Raw genomic sequence first — 21235 nt, forward strand, 5'->3', positions numbered from 1 at the left:
GTTTGGAGGTGGCGGAAATGTCGGCAGATGATTTGGTTTATGCAAAGGTTGGTAGGGTGGAAGGTGAGCACCAGGGGGGGTTCTGTCCTTGTTACGGTTGGAGGGGTGGGGTCTGAGGGCGGAGGTACGGCTTGTGGATGAGATGCGTTGGAGGGCATCTTTAACCACGTGGGAAGGGAAATTGCGGTCTCTAAAGAAGGAGGCCATCTGGTATTTTGGTATTTTGGATAAAATCAAAGTCCAATGTTTTGTTTATTTCCTTGATATGTGACTGTACAGAACCAAACTGCTTTTGTGACAAGGTATATTTTTGAAGTTAATCAGGAAGTGGTCAGCACATAGTGTCCCTGAGACCCTGAGGGAGGAGGAGAGTGCGGATCCTGTCACATGGTTCCCTGAGCAGACTGTCAAAGTCATTTGGCAGAACGCCTCATCACCAGAACTTTCCAACAAGCACCAAGAGAGCGCTTGGCGGGTGGTGAGAAGGGCACTACCTGTGAGATCCTTCATGTACACCTGGACTCTGTGCACCACCGCACGCTGCCCTCGAAGCAGCTGCGAGGGGATAGAGACTGTCACCCATCTCCTGCTGGGATGGGCCTTTCTAAAGAAAGACTGAACAGGGATGTAGCGAGTTTGGTTGAGGTTCATCCCGAGCTGCTCCGTGATGCAGGGCTCTGTGTTCTACGGTCTGTTACCCGGGACGCACACCAAGACAAACTGCGACTGTACCTGGAGGACCATCAACTCGGTGAACGATGCTCTTTGATCTGCCCGAAAGTTGTTGATCTTCCAGAGCAAGGAGTTGATCCTGCCCTCTAGTTTTGCAGACTGACACATTCCAAAGCCCAGGACTACTTGCTGAGGTACACACTAAAGCTCAGGGCAGCTGCCGCCATGGCAGTGGGGAAGGACCACTGTCTGAGGTCTTTCTGCTGAAGGTAATCAGACTCTCCCAATGCCTCAAATATATGTAAATGTAACCTTGTAAATTTAAGAGATGCCTTTGGTTTGTTTGCTGGATAGAATCAAACTTTGATGTTTGTTTCTTCATATGCTACAGTACAGAACAGAATTGCTTCAGCGACTATTTATGCGTATGAAGATATTTTTAAGAATAAAATACATTAATGAAATTTTTTAAAAAAAACGTTGGCTCAGAATTATTGATGCTGAGCTGCAGACACTAGGGAGGAAGAAAGCTTGACAGCAAGTGAGGTAAGAGAAGGGGACCCAGAGGGCAGGAGCAGCCTCTACAATTGCTAAAATGTTTGGGATTTTGTTTTGAAGAGTGTGGGGGCTGCAGCATGGCATCAGCTCACTGACCATGGCACCCTGGTACAGGAAGCCATTCAAGAAGGAATGTACTGATGAAGTTGGGACAGGATCATGTAGGCATTATCAAACAGAATGAGTTCATGGGGCTGTGTCATCTGCCTTATCTAGTTGCTACCCAGGCTACACAAAAATTAGCACAAGGCAGGTCAGATTAGAGAGGTGAGTGAGCATCTCAAAGGCCAATGTGGGAGAAGTGTATCTGCTGGTCGGGAATTGGCACCTGCACTGGGAAGAGTGGGATCTGTACCATCGTGACGGTCTCGGCCTGAACTGAGCTTGAATTATGTTCGTCCGAACCAAATAATGGAAAGTGAGAGTCAGAGAAATGGAGGAAGAGATAAAGAGGCTAAGATAACACCAACAGTCAAGACAAAGATAACAAAAGAAAGTAAAGGCTCCGCATCTCAATGCATGTAGCACTCACAACAAAGTAACTGAATTGATACTGTGCACTATGTAAATAAATATGATCTGATAACTATTAGAGAGATGGGGCTACAGGATGACAAGGACTAGGTTCTGAACAATGAGGTTTGAATGACATTAGAGAAGCTGCTCAGTAAAGATGGAGGGTTGGCATACCTAATCAAAGATGGTATTGGCTCAATAGTTATACAGGACCTTGGTTCAGTTGGTCGGGGCGTAAGATTGGTTTGGGTGGAGATCAGGAATACTAGGGAAAAACACAGTCATTTGTGGGAACGATCTACAAGCCTTCTAACAGTAATCACAACATAGGACAAAGTATACAAGAGAAATATTGGGTGCCTATGATTAAGAGGCCACAATAATCATGGAGGATTTTAATCTACAAATAAATTGGAAGAATCAGACTGGTAATAGTGACCTCAAGGGGATTGATTGACTGATTTAGGTAGAGCAGCACATTCTGCAATTGACCAGGGAGCAGACTTTAACAGGCCTTGGGTATCACACCTTCTGGATGAAGTAACTGAGGGCATTGTCACTAAGTTTGCACCTCCAAAGATAGGTGGAGGGACAGGAGGCTGCAGAAGGACAGCTAGGAGAGTAACCAAAGAAGTGGTAGATAGAATACAATGTGGGAAAGTGTGAGGTTATATGCTGTGGTAGGAAGGTTAGAGGTGTAAACTATTTCCTAAATGGGGAAAGGCTTCAGAAATCTAAAGCACAAAGGGACTGGAGAGTCCTAGTTCAGGACTTCCTTAAAGGTTAACATGCAGGTTGTGTTGGCAGTTAGGAAGGCAAATGCAATGTTAGCATTCATTTCAAGAGGGCGAGAATACGGAGTAGAGGTATACAAAATGGGAATAAAACTTTGGTCAGACCATAGTTAGAACATTGTGAGCAGCTCTGGGCCCTGTATCTAAGGAACGATGTACTGACCCTGGAGGGGATCCAGCAAAAGTTGACAAGAATGATCCCGGGGATGAAGGGCTTGTCATAGGAGGAGCAGTTGAGGACTCTGGGCCTGTACTCAATGGAGTTTAGAAGAATGATGGGGGATCTCATTGAAACTTATAGAATACTGAGAGGCCTGGATAAAGGGGATATGGAGAAGATGTTCCCACCAATAGGACAGACTAGGAACCAAGGGCACAGCCTCAGAGTGAAGGGACGACCCTTTCGAACTGCGGTGGTGAATGAGCCCAGTGCAGAGTGAGCCCAGTCCTTCCGCATTGACGAGGTGGTCCTAGCACCAGCTCTTGGCTGCTGCGGTGGAGACAAGTCTGGGTTCCTGGCAGCGTCTGCGTCCACCATGAAGGTTGTGGTAGAAGCGAGTTTGGGCCCAGTATGAGACCTGGCAGCGGTAAGGTGAGCCCGATGAAGATTCATGGTGGTGGCGTAGTTGGGTTTGGGCTGGTGTGGCTAACGATGCCTACTGGGTACATCTGCATTGGTGAGGACTAGCAAGGGCCCCTAGTGATGACAGTGTAGGTGGAGGTGAGATGGCAGTGAAGAGTGGCGATTGCTGAGCCAGTGGTGGTGGCATGGCTAAGGGGACATGGGCTTGGCCACCAGGTGCATGGACAATAATGGGGCAATTAACAGAAGGACTGTAAAGTTGAGCACTGTTTCTTTATTGTTCTGCCTTTGTGTTCTATGTTTTGTATTTTAATGCGGCGCCAGAGTGGTGACACTGGACAACACTTTTCACTGTATTTTGTAGCAAAATATACATGAAATAAACAGTTAGATGGTAGATTAAAAAAACAGAGACAAGGAGAAATGTCTTCAGCCAGAAGGTGGTGAATCTGTGGAACACATAGCCACAGACAGCTTTTGAGTCTAAGTCATTGCGTGTAGGGTTTGATTGGTAACAGGGGTTGAAGGTCATAGGGAGAAGGCAGGAAAGTAGGGTTGAGAAACATACCTGCCATGATTGAATGGGTCTTGCAGATGCAATGGGTAAGTGGCCTAATTCTACCCCTGTGTCTTATGGTCATAACATTATCTTCAGTCCAACAGTGAAACTTCAAACATTACTCATCCATGCAAACTGCAACTCGCCAAAACTACCTCCTTTATATATGGAGATTGAAATCTGCATGTTGCTGCAATGTGTACTCAGCCATATGTTGTATATCTCACATACTGAGAGCAGTTCAGTTCACATACATAAGAAACATATCATCTCATTGGAGGTGCTTCACAGAAGGTTCACTTGGATGATCCCAGGTATGGAGAGATTGTTTCCTGAGCAAAGATTAAATAGATTGGGACTGTAATCACTGGCGTTTAGAAGAATGAGAGGTGATCTCACTGAAACATGTAGGATTCTTTAAGGGCTTGACAGGGTAAATGCTGAGAGGATGTTCCCCCCCCCCCCCCCCCCCATGGGAGAGTCCAGGACCAGAGGGCATCCTCTCAGAATAAAGGGACGCCAATTTAAGTCTGAAATGAGGAACAATTTCTTTTCTCAGAGTCTTTGGAACTCCTTTCCACAGAGAGCTGAGGGGGCAGAGTCCTTATGTATATTTAAGGCTGAGATGGATTATTGAAGTGGAGAATCAAGGATTATGGAGAAAGGGAGGGAAAGTGGACATGAGAAATGTTGGATCAGCCATGAGGGCTCGAGGAGCTGAATGCCCTACTCCTCTTCTTATTTCTTATGGTCTCATTGATTGTTAAATACATAACCATAGCAACTGAAAGAGACCATTCAACCCCTGGCTCTGATATCTAAAGGGATCACTGACCAGTCCCTCAATTCCAGTTTCCACTTTGATTTCATGTGTCTCAGTACCACAATCTAATAATATTCTAACATTCCCGAAACCCGTTACTAAGAAATGTATAGAGTCTGCTGTACTTTCTTATTTTGAATTCATGTTATTTTTCAGTCCTTGCTATGCTGTTCTCATGATTTGTAAAAGAACAATCATTTGGCATAACAAATATTTCATCACCTTAAAAAAAGATCTGGCTTTCGTTGTTACTTGTGCTGAAGTTAGCTGAATACGATACAGAGTAGGGGGGGTGAGTGAATAGGACAGAATTCAGGATGATTGAACCTTAAGGGATGCATTTAAAAAGGCAGCTAGAGTCAGAAACATCCTTCTAAAAAACATTTAAAGAAGACAAGAATACCCTATCCCGTGTATAAATGCGAGCTGGTCAGCACGGGGCACAAGGTAAGTCAGATGGAAAAGATTTAAGATGTGCCTTCATTTTAAACTAAAAACAAGACAAGGGAATAGATTCAAACAAGTTTCAGACTAATATCAGAAGGTTCTTCATACAAAGAGCAATCTATAAGGTGAACTGACATCTGTTTAAGAATTAAGTGCTGCAAGGGGAAATATTTAACATCTTTCTGGGTTAATGATTTGAAACAGACCAATTAACCATCCTCGTCTGTAATTGATCAAAAATCCTTGTGAAATATTGAGCCACTGTACAATAACAAAAAGACTATCTGAAAACATACTGTCAAATGCCAGAAATGTGAAGTAAATAAAACATAGAACATGCGGAGAACAATTAACTGGCCAGGAACGCTTGTGGAGACTTAAGACCCTTAAAGGATTATAACAAAAATGTTTTTTCTCCCACTTTCCACAAATGCCTGACCTCCTGAGTGCTTCCGGTATTCATCAATTAACTATTCATTCGTTATCATTCTTTAAGAATGGGCACGTTGCCAAGATAGCAGATGGTGAAAGAAACCCATGGAAACATTCAAGTAAAAGGCATCTCCTTAGGGAGAAAATGCTTAAACCAAAACAGAAAAAGAACGCTCAAAACATGAATGTTCAATACAGTTACAGGCAACAAAATCAGAAATTGCTGCAAAAGCTCAACAGGTCTGGCAGCATCTGTGGCGAGGAATCAGAGCTGACATGATGGATCCAGTGACCCTTCCTCAGAACTCTATTCCTTCAACACTTGAGGTCTGGAGAGGACTGATGTCTGTCACCCATTAGAATCAGCTCTTTGGCAATCATGGTTCAGGATTATCCTGATTAAAAACTGGCCCCCTCTCCTCAATGACCACTGCAATTGTGGGGCAAAATATTCATAGAACAGGAACCTCTAAATAAACTTCGCATTGAGTTGGAACTAATTGAAACTGCAGCAGCATTTACCTTGTGTGTGAGAGATGGGACGACAAAAAATAAAGTCGCTCCTTACGAGTTTAGGCTTGGGGAGTGCAGGCATTAATGTGGGAGAGGGAGGTAAATATCAACATTAACTAAGAGTGCTGCCCTTAACTATGTATAAGTGCTGTGCTGAGGAAAGGAAGACTCAGAATCGCAGAGTATTACAGCCATCGTCTCATCAAACGAACACCATTACTCAAAGTCAATCTCCCATCGTTTCCCCCCAATATCCTTGCACATTGTTTCTTTCCAAATAATCATCCAATGTCCTCCTGAATGCCTCAATTGAATTCACCAAATTTCAAGGTTTGTCTTGCAAATAACATTGAAAAATAAATTGAAGTTTCGGTTGAATGGTGTGTTAAATGGCAAAAAGTGTGCCAGTATCCATGGGGAAATTGGGAGGGCCATGCAGGGTTATAAGTATCACTTTCATGTTATTCTGGTATAGAAAAAAACCCACAGAAACATTGGTGTACAATTGCGACTAAACCACATGAATGAGTTGGAATTGGTTTAATCCATGCTGTCAGGTCCACAAGATCTGAAAGCTAGGACACCAGCAGACCTGGCATTGTCTGTGGAGAGAGAGAAAGAGTTAACGTTTCAAGTCCAGGATGACACTGGACTTCAAGATAACTGGTGATGGCTGATCACATGGTGCAAGGATGAATAAACCATACCAGGGTTTTAAACTCTAAAGAAAGTTTGTTGACATTTAAAAATTGCATTTTTCAAACTTTTGGTTTGGGGGAACATGTCACAATCTATTTCAAATGAAACCGAAATAAAGTTTTAAAACATTCTTATTTGTGGACAGAGAAGGGGAAATACAAAAGAAATTCAGATTACCTCTCTCCTGAGCCTGCAACAGTTCTGCTGTGTCAGAATGACAACCTCGGACATAAGTCATTGTTCACAAGGAGGGAATGTAAGAAGCAAAAGCCACTGTGGTATTATTATTGGTTAGAGACAAAAAAACTGCAGATGCTGGAATCCAAAGTAGACAGGCAGGAGGCTGGAAGAACACAGCAAGCCAGGCAGCATCAGGAGGTGGAGAAGTCGACGTTTGGGGTGTAACCCTTCTTCAGGATTGCTCCAGGGTTACATCCAAAATGTCAACTTCTCCACCTCCTGATGCTGCCTGCATTGCTGTGTTCTTCCAGCCTCCTGCCTGTCTACTTGAGATATCACCATAACAGGAGTGACCAAGATATGCTGTATGTGGCTCTCTATTGATTATCTAATGCTCATAGAAAGCTCAGAGTTCAAGGCAGCAAAAGACTGGAGCACTGGATATATTCAAATTCATACAAATGGATCCCTTGAAGCATCATTCAGCAGCAACTCTAGGAAGCTTCAATACAAATGACTGTGTTTGATCACAGTTATCAGGAAGATCTTTATGTACAGGTATAAAGGTGTAGGACTGTTTGCTGTACTCTGCATGGTGCCTCAGTTTGATACTGTACTGATTAATCTGAAGTTATTGTCAGACATATTACTGACTCTCGCGTTTATGAACACAATGTTAAAAATGATGAACAATTAATTATCCCAAACAAAAACAGAAATTGGAGAGTTAACATTTCAGGGTCAGATAGATAGAGAGAGAGATAGAGAGAGAGATAGAGAGAGAGAGAGAGTAGTTTGGCAGACAGAGAAATGGTTAATGGTGGGCCGAGGTGAAAGAAAAGCTGAGAATGGGAGCCATTAGCAGGGAAAAAAAGATTGGCTGTGCTAAAAGCAGGTTGTGTAATGACGGGGTGTGCAGTTAGGGTAAGGAATTGGAGAGGATGCTCAGACCCTAAAATTACTGAACTCGATATTGAGTCCCAAAGGCTGCTGGGCACCCAATTGGAAATGAAGGGCTTTTCTTCCAGCTTGTGTTGAGCTTCGCTGGAGCACTGCAGCAAGCCTGAGATGGAGATAGTGGCCAGGGAACAGGGTGATGGTGCTGAAGTCTCAGGCAACTGGAAGCTTGTGGTCATTTTTGCAGATAGAGCAAAGAGGGCGTCCAGTCCGCACTTTGTCTCCCCAATGTAGAGGGGACCACATTGCGAGCAGCACAACTGGATCTAGAGAGAAGATTTACCTATATGTAGCATATATACATCCTTGACTACTGGATATTCCAAAATGCTTTATAACTAATTATTATCTTGAAAGTGTAACTGTTGTAATGCAAGTAACACAACAGCCAATTTGCACAAAGTAAGATTCCACATACAATAATGTGAAAATGACCAGATAATCTGAATGAGCTGTTGCTTGACAGTTAAACCAAGACAGATAGATGCAAAAAAAAAAATAAATTTTTGTTTTTCTTCAACTTGGTGTCAAAGGACCTTGAGTAGACACTCAGTATGACACTGGCATGTGAGCCAAGATTTGTTTCTGTAATTTCCAGTGGTGGGATTTGAACCCATGACCTTTTGACTGAACTAACCACTAACTGGGGTGGCATGGTGGCTCAGTGGTTAGCACTGCTGCCTCACAGTACCAGGGACCCAGGTTCAATTCCAGCCTTGGGCGACTGTGTGGAGTTTGCTCATTCTCCCCGTGTCTGTGTGGGTTTCCTCCAGGTGCTCCAGTTTCCTCCCACAATCCAAAGATGTGCAGGTCAGGTGAACTGGCCACCCAGAGGCAGCAGCCACTATAACCACAACCAAGTGCGTAAAACATACAGGAATTTTATTTGTCTCCGGGTTGCTGGTAGCAATCACAGAATTATAGAATCCCTACAGTGTGGTGACAGGTGTTAGGTTCCATTCTTGAGACTCTCACATGTTTGATGCAACTGCAATACGTCAACTTCTGAGAACAGCCATGATTTATTTCAGCAAGTACCAGCTTCACACTCTTCACGATGCTTGTGGAGCATATGAAGCGAGGCTGTCTGATCAAGGGAACCGTCCTCCCTTTATACAGGGTTTTACATCACAGTCAGGATTAGCATGGTGCTGGAAAAGCACAGCCAGTCAGGCAGCATCTGAGGAGCAGGAAAATCGGCGTTTTGGGCAAAAGCCCTTCACCAGGACTGAAGGCAGGGAGCCTCCAGGTTGGAGAGATAAATGGGGGGGGGGGGGGGGGGGGGGGATGGGGTTGGGGAGAAGATAGCACCACTCTAACCTAGACTCTGATTTCCAGCATCTGCAGTCCTCACTTTTGCCCTTTACATCACAGTCAGTCATGCACACAAAACACAACCCCCCCGCCACTCCCCCATAGTCACATGCCACCCAAAAACAATGTAAATTGATTAGATTATTCCTCATAACAGTGTGTGATTAGGTTATTCCTTAAACTGTAGCATTTACAGAGTATGATTAGATTGTCACATCCTGCCTGCAAGACGGAAAAACAACCCCCCCCATCCAAATTCTTACATGTCAGCAGAACAAATGAACCCTTTAATATCTCACAGGCCATTTGGACCAACAAACCACATTGACCATCTGACGAATAACTCATACTAACCCAGTTTAGCATGGCCAATCCACCCGACCTGCACATCTTTTGGATTGTGGGAAGAAACCAGAGCACCCAGAGGAAACCCACACAGACACAGAGAGAACGTCTGTGTGGGGTTTGCAAAGTCGCCTGAGGCTAGAATCAAACTCAGGTCCTTGGCGCTGTGAGGTAGCAGTGCTAACCACTGAGCCACTGTGCCGACCAATACTAGAGACCTGGACTTGTCTGCAAGGTCAGAAGCTGAAAATCCCTGGTGAATAATTCATTTCCTAACTCCCCAAAGCCTGTTCACTACCTACAATTCACAAGTCAGGAGCAAACAGAGGAACTAGGAGCAGGAGTACGTAATTCAACACTCACTCATCCTCAGTCTCAACTCCACTTTTCTGTCCGCTTTCTATAATCTCTCATACTATTAGTAATTTAAAATCTGTCTATCCCCTCCTTATACTTACCCCATGCCCAGCATCCACTGCACTCTGCGGGAGGGGATTCCAGATTCACAACCTTTTAAAGAGAAATAATTTCTCCCCACCTCTGTTTTAGAACTGCTACCCTTATCCTAAAACTGTGACACCCCAGTCTAGATAGCCCCACATGAGGAAACAATCTCCATTTGGTCAATCCCTATAACATTTTATATATCGCAATTAGATCTCCTTTCATCTTTCTAAACTCGACTGAGCTTAAACTGCTCAAGCTCTCCTCAGAAGACAAGCCCTTCATCTCTACAATCTTCTCTTTGAATCAGTTACATCCTGCCTCCAGTAAGGGTGCCAAAACTGTACAGGGACTCTAGTGCTAGCTCACTGATACCCGTAACAGCTGCAGCAACACTTTCCCAGTTTGACAGTCCACTCTTTTAGCAATAAATGCCAAAAGTCCATGAACTGTCCTTATACCCGCGGGCTGGTTTTCTGTGACTCATGAACTTGGACACATACCTTTGCACAGGAGCATTTTGAAGCCACCATGGATTGAGTTATATGACTGTTAGAGCTCGCTTCCACATTGTAAGGATTCTATTATTCGGTTTCCCACAATAACAGGCACACCCCGCTTGTACTTGTAGCAGTAGCAGAAACAGTGACACTTGCAAATCAGACTCACGCTGGTCCCCTTTAGATTCATTTCCACGTATCAAGGGGGCGGGTGGGATTTGATGGTTTTACTCTTTCCCAGCTCCCCCACCACACACAGCTCTCCCTGAGGGGGTCGTGACAATTTTCAAGCCTCTACAGAGAGCGGGATATAGTTTGAGGGGTTTAATATTCATACCCAAGACAATCCGACAGAGTTGCCCCCCCCCCCTCAGAGTATGCCGAGGGAGAAGGTAACGCGTTCAGAAAAGTTACTGGTGGGTGCTTTCGAAATAAAATCCTGACAGATCAGCAGTAAGGTGTTGATCGTAAGGACGGGTTAGCAAGATAGAAACAAACTCAGCAACACGGCGGACGGAGTTCAGGCAGCTCTGGGATATTTATCCCTGTTTACTGACTCTCCCAGTCTCTCCTTCTGTCTGCGAAACCACGTCTGTTTCATTCTCGTCACTAACTCCCCTGGACATCCATAACATCTTGGCTCCCCCAGCACCCCATCCCCGTTTGTAACCAGCAGCCAGTACTCACACAGAGAGCCAAGTGGAAAATAACACGCTCATTCCTGCCGACAGCACCCGGAAAGGAAAAGCTTGACAGTCAGAGCAGGGTGACCAGGTGGTCGAGCTCAAGGGCATGTGATGCCCCAGTCTGCACATGTTTCACATGTGTCATGTTATTGGCCTCACTTTCTTCTTAAAAGGTAAGTTAACATTTACAGATGTACAAGTATGTACAAATGCTCGCCAATCTCGACACTATATTTTATTCAAAGTTGTAAATATCCTGCAGCACTTACAGACAACGACGATATTTACCTCTGACTTCAAGCTGAGTGAGAAAGGGAGTTGTCCAGGGGGAGGCGGGAGGTTTAATTGATTGGATAAGATAAATAATTGGCAATTGCAGGGTAATGTGGGACAATGTGAACCTGCCCACTTTTCAAATAGAGAACATCTTTAAGAGGGTGGGAGATAGCAAACTGGGAGGTACAGAGGTACGTGAATATCCCAGAACCAGCATCCCACTGCTAGTTTGCAAGTGAAATAACTCCACCAAAGCTGGTATCCTGTAACCAAGCCACTCTGCATTTACAGGCGGGGAGTGCTTGACTGATCCTGCTCCCTCAGAGCCAGCTCTCAGAGTGAGCAGAACCTCTGACACTCCTGTTTATTTTGTCAGCCAGGGCTCTCTGACTGGACCAGATTAACGGCCCCAATCAGGGAACTCATATTGTATGAGTTCCACCTGGTTGACCTCATTCCAATCACTCCAGCGAGTATAGTGAGTGATTAGGGGGACAAATGGAATGAGGTTTGTTCCAAGGGGAACGGAACTCCCTGGTTAAAGGAAAATTATTGCATAGAATCCCTACAGTGTGGAAACAGGCCATTAGGCCCAACAAGTACACACAGGCCCTCTGAAGACTATTCCGTCCAGACCCATTCCACTACCCTATTAGTCTACATTTCCCCTGACTAATGCACCTAGTGTACATATCTCTGAATACAATGGGCAATTCAGCTAACCTGCACATCATTGGACTGTGAGAGGAAACAAGAGCACGCAGAGAAAACCCACGCTGTCTGTGCAAACTCCACACAGACAGTCACCCGAGGCTGGAATTGAACCTGGGACCCTAGCGCTTTGAGGCAGCTGTACTAACCACTGAGGCACCATGAAGCATCGCAACAGAATGTTAGTGAGACTGTGTCCCGTATGTTTAGTGTAGGCACAGTTTTCATCTGCTTATTTGAACAAAGAGAGAATTACATTAGAAGGAGGTAAGAGGGGGCTCACTCCATTAATTTCAGGGCTAGACTGGAAAACCTGGCCGAGTTTGGGGAAAAAAATCCAAGAGTGACCATTCAGGGAAGTTGGGAGTTTGGCTGCTCAGCAGATACTGTTGGTTATTAGCTTCGATATAGTGCTGATTAAAGTACAAGTAATAAGTTAAACTCTCTAGTATATATTTAATATTCTTTAAACTGGAGGGAGTGAATGGAATGTCATGGTAGGACAGTTCAGCCACATGGAATGTCCTTTCTCTGCATTGTGAGAAGTAAGGGACATTTCTAGTGTCTGGAGTGACCACTTGTGCATGAGGCAACTGCAACAACTCAAAGTCCATGTTTTGAACTTGGACCAATGGCTGTGAAGCATCTGCAAGTGTGAGATCTGTCTGGAAAGCGGAGACAGTGAGGTAGGTGAACAGGCAGAAAGGGAATGGATGGCCACCAGACAGAGTGAAACCACGAGAAAAATGCAACAAATCCCAGTCTGTGGCACCACCTTCTCAACGGGAAAGGTTGGAAAAAAGAGAGTGGAAGGAGCAGTTACCATCAGGGGTTCTATTGTAAAGGGAACAGATAGACATTTCTGCAGCCACAGGTGTATGTTGCTACCCTGGTGTCAGGGTCAAGGCTATCACCAAGTGGCTGCATGACATTCTGAAGAACAGCCAGAGGTTGTGGTCCATGTTGGTACCAACGGTCTTGATAAAAAGAGGAATGAGACCCTGCAAGCAGTGAGGAGGGAGCTGGGAAATAAGGTCAAAACCAGGATCTCATTCTCACCCCTCCAAACAAGATCCCCTCGCCCAGCACAAGATCATCACCCACGACATCGCTTGCCAAGTTGCTGAGATCAATTTGACCTTCAAACCAACATGGACTCTCGACATCAGGCCACATCTGACCGAGTGCAGCATCAAGGAATCCTGGCAAAAACCAGAGTTAATGGGAAAACTCTGCACAGGTTGGAGTCATACCTGGCACACAGGAAGATGGTGGTGGTTGTTGGAGATCAGTCAGCTCAGCTCCAGGACGTTCCTGCAGGAGTTCCTTAATGGAGTGTCTTAGACCCAACCACTGCCTTCACTCACTTCATCAATGGCCTTCCCTCCATCATAAGGTCAGAGGTGATGATGTGCACTGAAGATTGGACAATTTTCAGCACTATTCATGACTCTTCAGATACTGAAGCAGTCCATGTTCAAATGCATAAGACCCGGACAATATCCAGGTAAATGGAATGCTGGCCTTTATTGCAATTGAGATAGAATATAAAATAGTACATGGAGTATAGGCAGGTCTTTTTACAAACAGATAGGGATGGTGGTGAGACCATCACTGGAATAGTGTATACTGTTCTGGTCGAGAGTGGTGCTGGAAAAGCACAGCTGGTCAGGCAGCATCCAAGGAGCAGGAGAATCGACATTTCTGGCAAGAACCCTTCATCAGCCCTTCACCCATTTTCCAGCACCACACTCTCAATTCTAATCTCCAGCATCTGCAGTCCTCACGTTTGCTGATACTGTTCTGGTTCCTTGCCTAAGGAAGACATACTTGGAATGGAAACCATTCGGAGAAAGTTCACCAGTCTGCTCTCTGTGACAAGCAGTTATCTGAGGGGGAAGGGTTGGGCAGGTTGATTCGGTTCTCATTGAAGTGAAGAAGAATGAGAGGAGGTTTTAGTGAAACATGTACGTTCTGAAGGGATGGACATTGAGAAGATGTTTCCTCTCGTCGGGAATGAAAAACTAGTTTAAAAATAAGTGCTGTCCCATTTACAGTGGCAATAAGGAGGCATTTAATTTCAGAGGAGATGCTAGTTTGTGAAGTTCTCTTCCACAGAGAGTTGTGGAGGCCAAGGTTGTGAACGTATACAAGCAGGGTTAGACAGCATCTTGATCAATAAAGGAGTTAAAGGTTAGTGGGGACAGGCAGGCAAATGGCCACAATCAGATGTTATTAAATGGGAAAGCCGACTTGATGGACCAAATTGCCTTGTCACACTCCTATTTGTTGTGAACTTGTGAGGTCTCATTCATTCTGAATGTAATTATTGTTGGTACTTTATTAAAAATTAAAACCCACACACAAACCCACATGTACACATACACGTTTGTGGGGTGAATTTGTATTTGCAGAGTTACCTTGTACTTTGCTCAAAAACTGCATGAATCCATGTAAGATTCTGTTAATTCATTTTTTTAGATTAGAATCAGTCTAAACATTATGGCACAGACAGCAGTACACAGGGGGCTAACACCTTCAATATATTATCTGGGCTGACACCAGAACTGGCTCAAAGGTAGAAGACAGAGGGTGGTGATGGAGGGTTGTTTTCCAGACTGGAGGCCTTTGACCAGTGGAGTGCCACAAGGATCGGTGCTGGGTCCTCTGCTTTTTGTAATTTACAGAAATGATTTGGATGCGAGTATAAGAGGTACAGTTAGTAAGTTTGCAGATGACACCAAAATTGGAGGTGTGGTGGACAGCGAAGACGGTTATCTCAGATTACAACAGAATCTTGACCAGGTGGGCCAATGGGCTGGGAAGTGGCAAATGGAGTTTAATTCAGATAAATGCAAGGTGCTGCATTTTGGGAAAGCAAATCTTAGCAGGATTTATACACTTAATGATAAGATCCTCGGGAGTGTTGCTGAACAAAGAGTCCTTGGAGTGCAGGTTCATAGCTCCTTGAAAGTGGAGTCACAGGTAGATAGGATAGTGAAGAAGGCGTTTGGTATGCTTTCCTTTATTGGTCAGAGTATTGAGTACAGGAGTTGGGAGGTCATGTTGCGGCTGTACAGGACATTGGTTAGGGCATTGTTGGAATATTGCGTGCAATTCTGGTCTCCTTCCTATCAGAAAGATGTTGTGAAACTTGAAAGGATTCAGAAAAGATTTACAAGGATATTGCCAGGGTTGGAGGATTTGAGCTATAGGGAGAGGCTGAACAGGCTGGGGCTGTTTTCCCTGGAGCGTCGGAGGCTGACAGGTGACTTTATAGAAATATACAAAATTATGAGGGGCATGGATAGGATAAATAGGCAAAGTCTTTTCCCTGGGGTCGGGAGTCCAGAACTAGAGGGCATAGGTTTAGGGTGAGAGGGGAAAGATATAAAAGAGACCTCCCACAGAGGGTGGTACGTGTGTGAAATGAGCTGCCAGAGGAAGTGGTGGGGGCTGGTACAATTGTAACATTTAAGAGGCATTTGGATGGGTATATGAATAGGAAGGGTTTGGAAGGATATGGGCCGGGTACTGGCAGGTGGGACTAGATTGGGTTGGGATATCTGGTCGGCATGGACAGGTTGGACCAAAGGGTCTGTTTGCATACTGTACATTTCTGTGACTCTATGACTCTATAAAGATCACCTGAGAATGTAACTTTTAAAAAAAGTTTGCAATTTACATATGAAAGAAATGAAACTACATGGTCATTCTAACAGATGAGAGGCTTAACAAACAATCAAGTATCTTTCAATGTATAATTTCAGTCACATCACACTGTAAACTTTTGCTGTCAATTCTGTGTATTACAATTGTGTACTCCACAACCACCTGATGAAGGAGCGTCGCTCTGAAAGCTAGTGCTTCCAATTAAACTTGTTGGACAATAACCTGGTGTTGTGTGACTTTTAACTTTAAAAATTAAAATAACTGTGTATCTTTAACTGAATGAATGTTTTGTTTCTTTGTCCAAATTCTAACTTTCTTTATCCTTTATTTGTTTCCTGTACGTGATTTATAAACAATCTGTCCATGGATTGCTGCTCCACAGCCCATAAAAGGTCTCTGGAGAACTGGACGTATCGTGATCACAAACAATTGTTCCTCCATCAAATTCCACAAAAACCAGGCCAATATACTTATGCTAAAGAAGGGTCTGTTTCCATGCTGAATGACTGTATGACCATAACACAAATGTCTATATAACTTGAAGTGGTTAGAAAAATGCCATCATTTTTGATGGTGGCACAACATTAGCAATGATGGGTCTACCATTCCTGTTCCGTTTCCATCCTCTTTCTAATCAAATGGCTGCTAAAGAGCAATAAATTGTCACTTTTAAAATCAAAGTTGCTGATTTATTGTTTGCACTGTAAAAAAGAAAATGGGAGCAGAGAATTCAAGCTTAAAAACTTGTGAAAGTTCTGAAATTCCATGTGATAAAAAACAGATGTTGACAGATATGGCAACTACAAAGTAATGTCCAAATTTTAAATGGATTGGGTCACAGAATGTGAACAAAAAAACAGCAGCAAAGATCATGGAATTCGGTGTTAGTTAGAAAATCGCATTAAAAACTTATTCAATTGCAGCAAAAATCAGCAGAGTGGCCTGAATGATAACATGTCAGTGCACAAGTGATGTGCTTCTAGATGCCTGGTCTAGAATGGTATATACAATAGCAGACAAACTCTTCATTGGCCAACCCTAACTCACATCCCTCAGGCCTGACTTCCATTTTCATTCTCATCTGTTCGGTTGGGGATGTTTAGAGGAGAGATGGAGACGAGAAGTGATAGGACCAAGCTTGACAGCTGCATCAGAAACTTCAGGCTCAACATACACAAAGATTATAAACATGCTCAGGATTCGATGGCACTATCAGCTACAAGAAACCACAGGTCACAGAACTGACCTTAATTACTTCAGATGGCAGTGAAAGATCGAGGGGAAATTGTATTGATGGACCATTGGAGGGGCTTAGATTCCCCATAACTTGCTGCAATATTTTAGGAATTACACTGCGACAAGCAATGGTTAACTCTGCAGCTCAGCAACACCAACTGTACTGTTAGCAAAACAAAAGTTCCAGGTATCAATGCTGCCTTGGTGCCCAGTCAAGTGATCAAATGAATAAAATGCATTCCAGCATGTTTTGTACTGGAATCAAGGAACTTAAGACAAATTAGTCATTTGGTCATATATAGTTATCTTTCTATTAGTTTATCTAAGATTAAATTTGCAGGAGTATTATCACAGTAAATTCCACAAGCTAGTTTCTCAAGACCAAGTATGTATTTCTTATTGAATTCAAATTCTGTCTGCCTTAATTGAACCTTAATTCCATTAACATTACCTGGTTAACAGTCCAGCAACAATACCAGGTAGGGTGTCCTTCAACTCTCCCAAATACCTGGATGGCCTATCACCACGTCACTGAAAACAGGCTTGACTTGTGAGAGTCAGCCAGGCCTATCATGCAGATAACCATAGCCAGTTGCCAGTCCAGAGGCGAAATAATCTCCAACAGGTAATCATGCTTAAATTCTGCATTTAAAGAATCTTCTGCTTTGATTCTGGATCACAAGTGCTCCCCCCCCAGTTTTGATTGTTTTTAAACTGTAACACGTTTGTCATTGTACTCACTGACCATTCCTCTCAACAGTAGGTGGTGTCACGGCTCCTCCAAGCTCTGTCCATCTCCAGGGTTTTAGTTGCTGTAATGGTGAGGCTTACTCAGTGTGCTAGTTGCTGTTCAGTCACATTGTGCTGTAACTTGCATCAACATTTGAGTCACTTAGTATTAAGTTTGAGAAGTGACTAGCCTTTTGTTTGCTCTCCCTGGACTTTGCCTCTTGCTGTCACCCTTTACTGCAGCCACCTCTGACTTGACTGGAACACTAACTGAATGCAGGGTGTTGTCAGCTGCTGATGTCTCGTTGGCTGTTACAGAAATTTTAATCACCTGTTCAAGGATGTTGTCAAGTAGGTGGAACTTGAACCTGGGCTTTTTACACAGAAGATAGAAACAGTGCTACAGAGTCACAAATAATTGAATGTAAACTCTCACTGTTTCCCCTGGTGAGATTCAAACACATTTCCCATATGGTATGGGTTTGAAGATATGACTGTTACAATCAATCAGCCTGAGAAAGGTCCAACTGCACCTGGTATTCCCAGGCGGTCTCCCATCCGAAGTACTAACCAGGCCTGAGTCTGCTTAGCTTCCGAGATCAGACGAGATCGGGCGTTTTCAGACTAGTATGGCCGTAGGCGCTGGCCCCTGCCTTTTCTCCCTACTTCAAGGCGTGCTGGCCAGCCACATTTTCTTTGTTGCTCTTTCTCTTTATCCCCTTTATATTTTTTTCTCTTTGCTCTTCCTCCTCCGTGCGTGCTTTCCTCCCTCCGTCCCTCTAGCTGCCTTTCAGCCAGCCCTTGCCCACCAGGCTCCTGTAGTCTCCCACATCCCCACACAGGCCAACTGCAAGCCCTCCACCTGCTTCATAGGGCCGCAGCCTGCATTCTCTCATCCTTCCACACTCCTCCACCCCTCCATTTCGGAATGCCAGGCACTGACCAGTGGGGTACCGCACGGATCAGTACTGGGACCGCAGCTTTTTACAATCTATCTTCAGGATATACAAGATGGTATTAGCAATAACATTCGCAAATTTCATCAGCTGGGTGGCAGGGTGAAATGTGATGAGGATGTTAGGAGATTACAGGGTGACCTGGACAAGTTAGGTGAGTGCTCAGATGCATGGCAGATGCACTTTCACGTGGATAAATGGATCCTTATCCACTTTGGTGGCAAGAACAGGAAGGCAGATTACCACCTAAGTGGAATCAATTTAGGTAAAGGGGCAGTACAGAGAGATCTGGGGGTTCTTGTACACCACTCAATGAAGGTAAGCATGCAGGTACAGCAGGTAGTGAAGAAGGCTAATAGCATGCTGGCCTTCATAACAAGAGGGATTGAGTATAGAAACAAAGAGGTCCTTCTGCAGCTGTACAGGGCCCTGGTGAGACCACACCTGGAGTACTGTGTGCAGTTCTGGTCTCCAAATTTGAGGAGAGACAGTCTGGCTATTGAGGGAATGCAGCGTAGGTCCACGAGGTCAATTCCTGGAATGGCGGGATTACCTTACACTGAAAGACTGGAGCGACTGGGCTTGTGTACCCTTGAGTTTAGAAGACTGAGAGGGGATCTGGTTGAGACATATAAGATGATCAAAGGATTGGACACTCTGGCGGCAGGCAACATGTTTCCGCTGCGGGGTGAGTGCCGAAACAGAGGACACAGCATAAAAATACGGGGTAGACCATTTAGGACAGAGATGAGGAGAAACTTCTTCACCCAGAGAGTGGTGGCTGTGTGGAATGCTCTGCCCCAGAGGGCAGTGGAGGCCCAGTCTCTGGATTCATTTAAGAAAGAGTTGGATAGAGCTATCAAGGATAGTGGAATCAAGGGTTATGGAGATAAATCAGGAACAGGTTACTGATTAGGATGATCAGCCATGATCATATTGAACGGTGGTGCAGCGGAAAAAGCCTACTGCACCTGGTATTCCCAGACGGTCTCCCATCCAAGTACTAACCAGGCCCAAGTCTGCTTAGCATCCAAGGTTCAGACATTGTCAGTCTGGTTCAAGTGTATTCTGGATCAGTGGTGCTGGAAGAGCACAGCAGTTCAGGCAGCATCCAAGGAGCTTCGAAATCGACGTTTCGGGCAAAAGCCCTTCATCAGGAATAAAGGCAGTGAGCCTGGAGCGTGGAGCGATAAGCTAGAGGAGGGAGGGGGTGGGGAGAAAGTACTCTATGCTACTTTATCCCCACCCCCACCCTCCTCTAGCTTATCTCTCCACGCTCCGGGCTCACTGCCTTTATTCCTGATGAAGGGCTTTTGCCCGAAACGTCGATTTAATCCCTGTTAACTCCTTGAATCGGGAAGGCTTCACGTCTGGTGGTTACGCTTCCAGAACATACCCAAATCCATATTTATTTCTCTGTGGTAGCCTGCACGTAGCGGCAGCAGATTATTCAACCAGAGGCTTGTACATCCAGCAACAACAGCACCTTGCATTTGCATAGCATCTTTCATGGAGTGAAATGCTCTGCAAGGCAGCATTATCAAACAAAATTTAACATCGAACCCAACATGAGGCCTGAGCGGTAAGCTTGAAGAAGGAAAGAGAGAGAGAGAGAGAGTAAAGAGGTGAATGGAGTTAGGAAGGGTACTCCAAAGCTCGGAGCTAAAGAAGCTGAGTATACAGTGTCCTGTGTCCTCTGGATAGCAACCAGGAAAGTGAAATCATCACTGATTTCCATTGTCCTGTCTAATGGCACACTGAGGTCTATTGAAATCTCCTTGTCACTGAAGTCAGCTCATTCAGCAGACTGTCAGGTCTTTACATACTGTATCATTCAGCAGAGTTACTACAGCACACGGAAGAAATGTTTAAGCACAACAGGTTTGCAGTTCTTCCATAATTAAACTTGACTTTTAAAAAGAATCATGCATTACAGACGTATTGTCAATGTTACATACAGAACAGCATTCCTAAACAATTTCCTAAATTAAAAAACACAAGGACTATGATGAATACATTGCTAACCTGGCTTATTCCAGGGATTTCTGTTCCTTGCTTTGTTAATTAGAAAAGCTGGTTCTGTTCAGGTCTTTCCCTTTGTGACTCTTCCTCCTGTTGAAATTTCAGACGATATTTATATCATTTTCCAGACTGCTGCGTTAAGATATGAAGTAATGATTCGTTAAAAGGTGCCCCTTGTCCTTCTGTGTCTAGAGTACAACCTTTGGATCTAAAACCACATGATAAAAGGACAATAATGATCCTCATCACTTCTTGACATGATAAATTATCGTAAGTGATTTCTGCATGCATTCATCTTGATAATCATTATTGATGATCATTTCCAATGTCCACTGTTTCGAAGAAAATGACCAGTTTTAATTTCTTTGGGTATTTCCAAATAACACAAAAGTTACAGCGAACTGAATTTTCAGGGGATGCGGGGAAGCCGAGAATGATCATTGAATGGCCGAGAATTTACTCTCACAGATCCAGCTTTTATTATGTCAGGCTTGCACTGATAAATTTGTGCCCTTGGATTATGTACTTATTCAAATACAATTTCCTTATCAAAAGATATCTGTGACAATTAAAGATATCCCAGTGTTTCAAGTAATGAGTCTATGCTGTTC

General features: G+C 44.2%; 1 protein-coding gene and 1 non-coding gene across 5 annotated transcripts in view; both read right to left on the reverse strand.

Moving 5' to 3' along the window:
- The window catches only part of ddo (D-aspartate oxidase), a 39960-nt gene extending 19193 nt beyond the window's left edge, over window positions 1-20767 (reverse strand). Inside the window, exon 1 of one of the 4 annotated variants that reach the window (XM_043687130.1) lies at window positions 20628-20767. Coding sequence is in view for 1 of the 4 variants with exons in the window: in XM_043687129.1 (XP_043543064.1) it covers window positions 17663-17665 (3 nt within the window). In the remaining 3 variants the exon portion in view is untranslated. Of the gene's footprint in view, window positions 1-11023; window positions 11212-11291; window positions 11321-17662; window positions 17897-20627 lie in introns of those variants that run through there. The other 3 variants (XM_043687129.1, XM_043687132.1, XM_043687131.1) reach the window with 3 other exon arrangements.
- LOC122548691 lies at window positions 18168-18287 on the reverse strand. Its single transcript, XR_006311314.1, has one exon. It is a non-coding gene; the product is annotated as a 5S ribosomal RNA (ribosomal RNA).
- Window positions 20768-21235: the final 468 nt, after the last annotated feature.

The sequence above is a fragment of the Chiloscyllium plagiosum genome, chromosome 3 (genome assembly GCF_004010195.1).
Source record: "Chiloscyllium plagiosum isolate BGI_BamShark_2017 chromosome 3, ASM401019v2, whole genome shotgun sequence".
Classification (NCBI taxonomy): Eukaryota; Metazoa; Chordata; class Chondrichthyes; order Orectolobiformes; family Hemiscylliidae; genus Chiloscyllium; species Chiloscyllium plagiosum.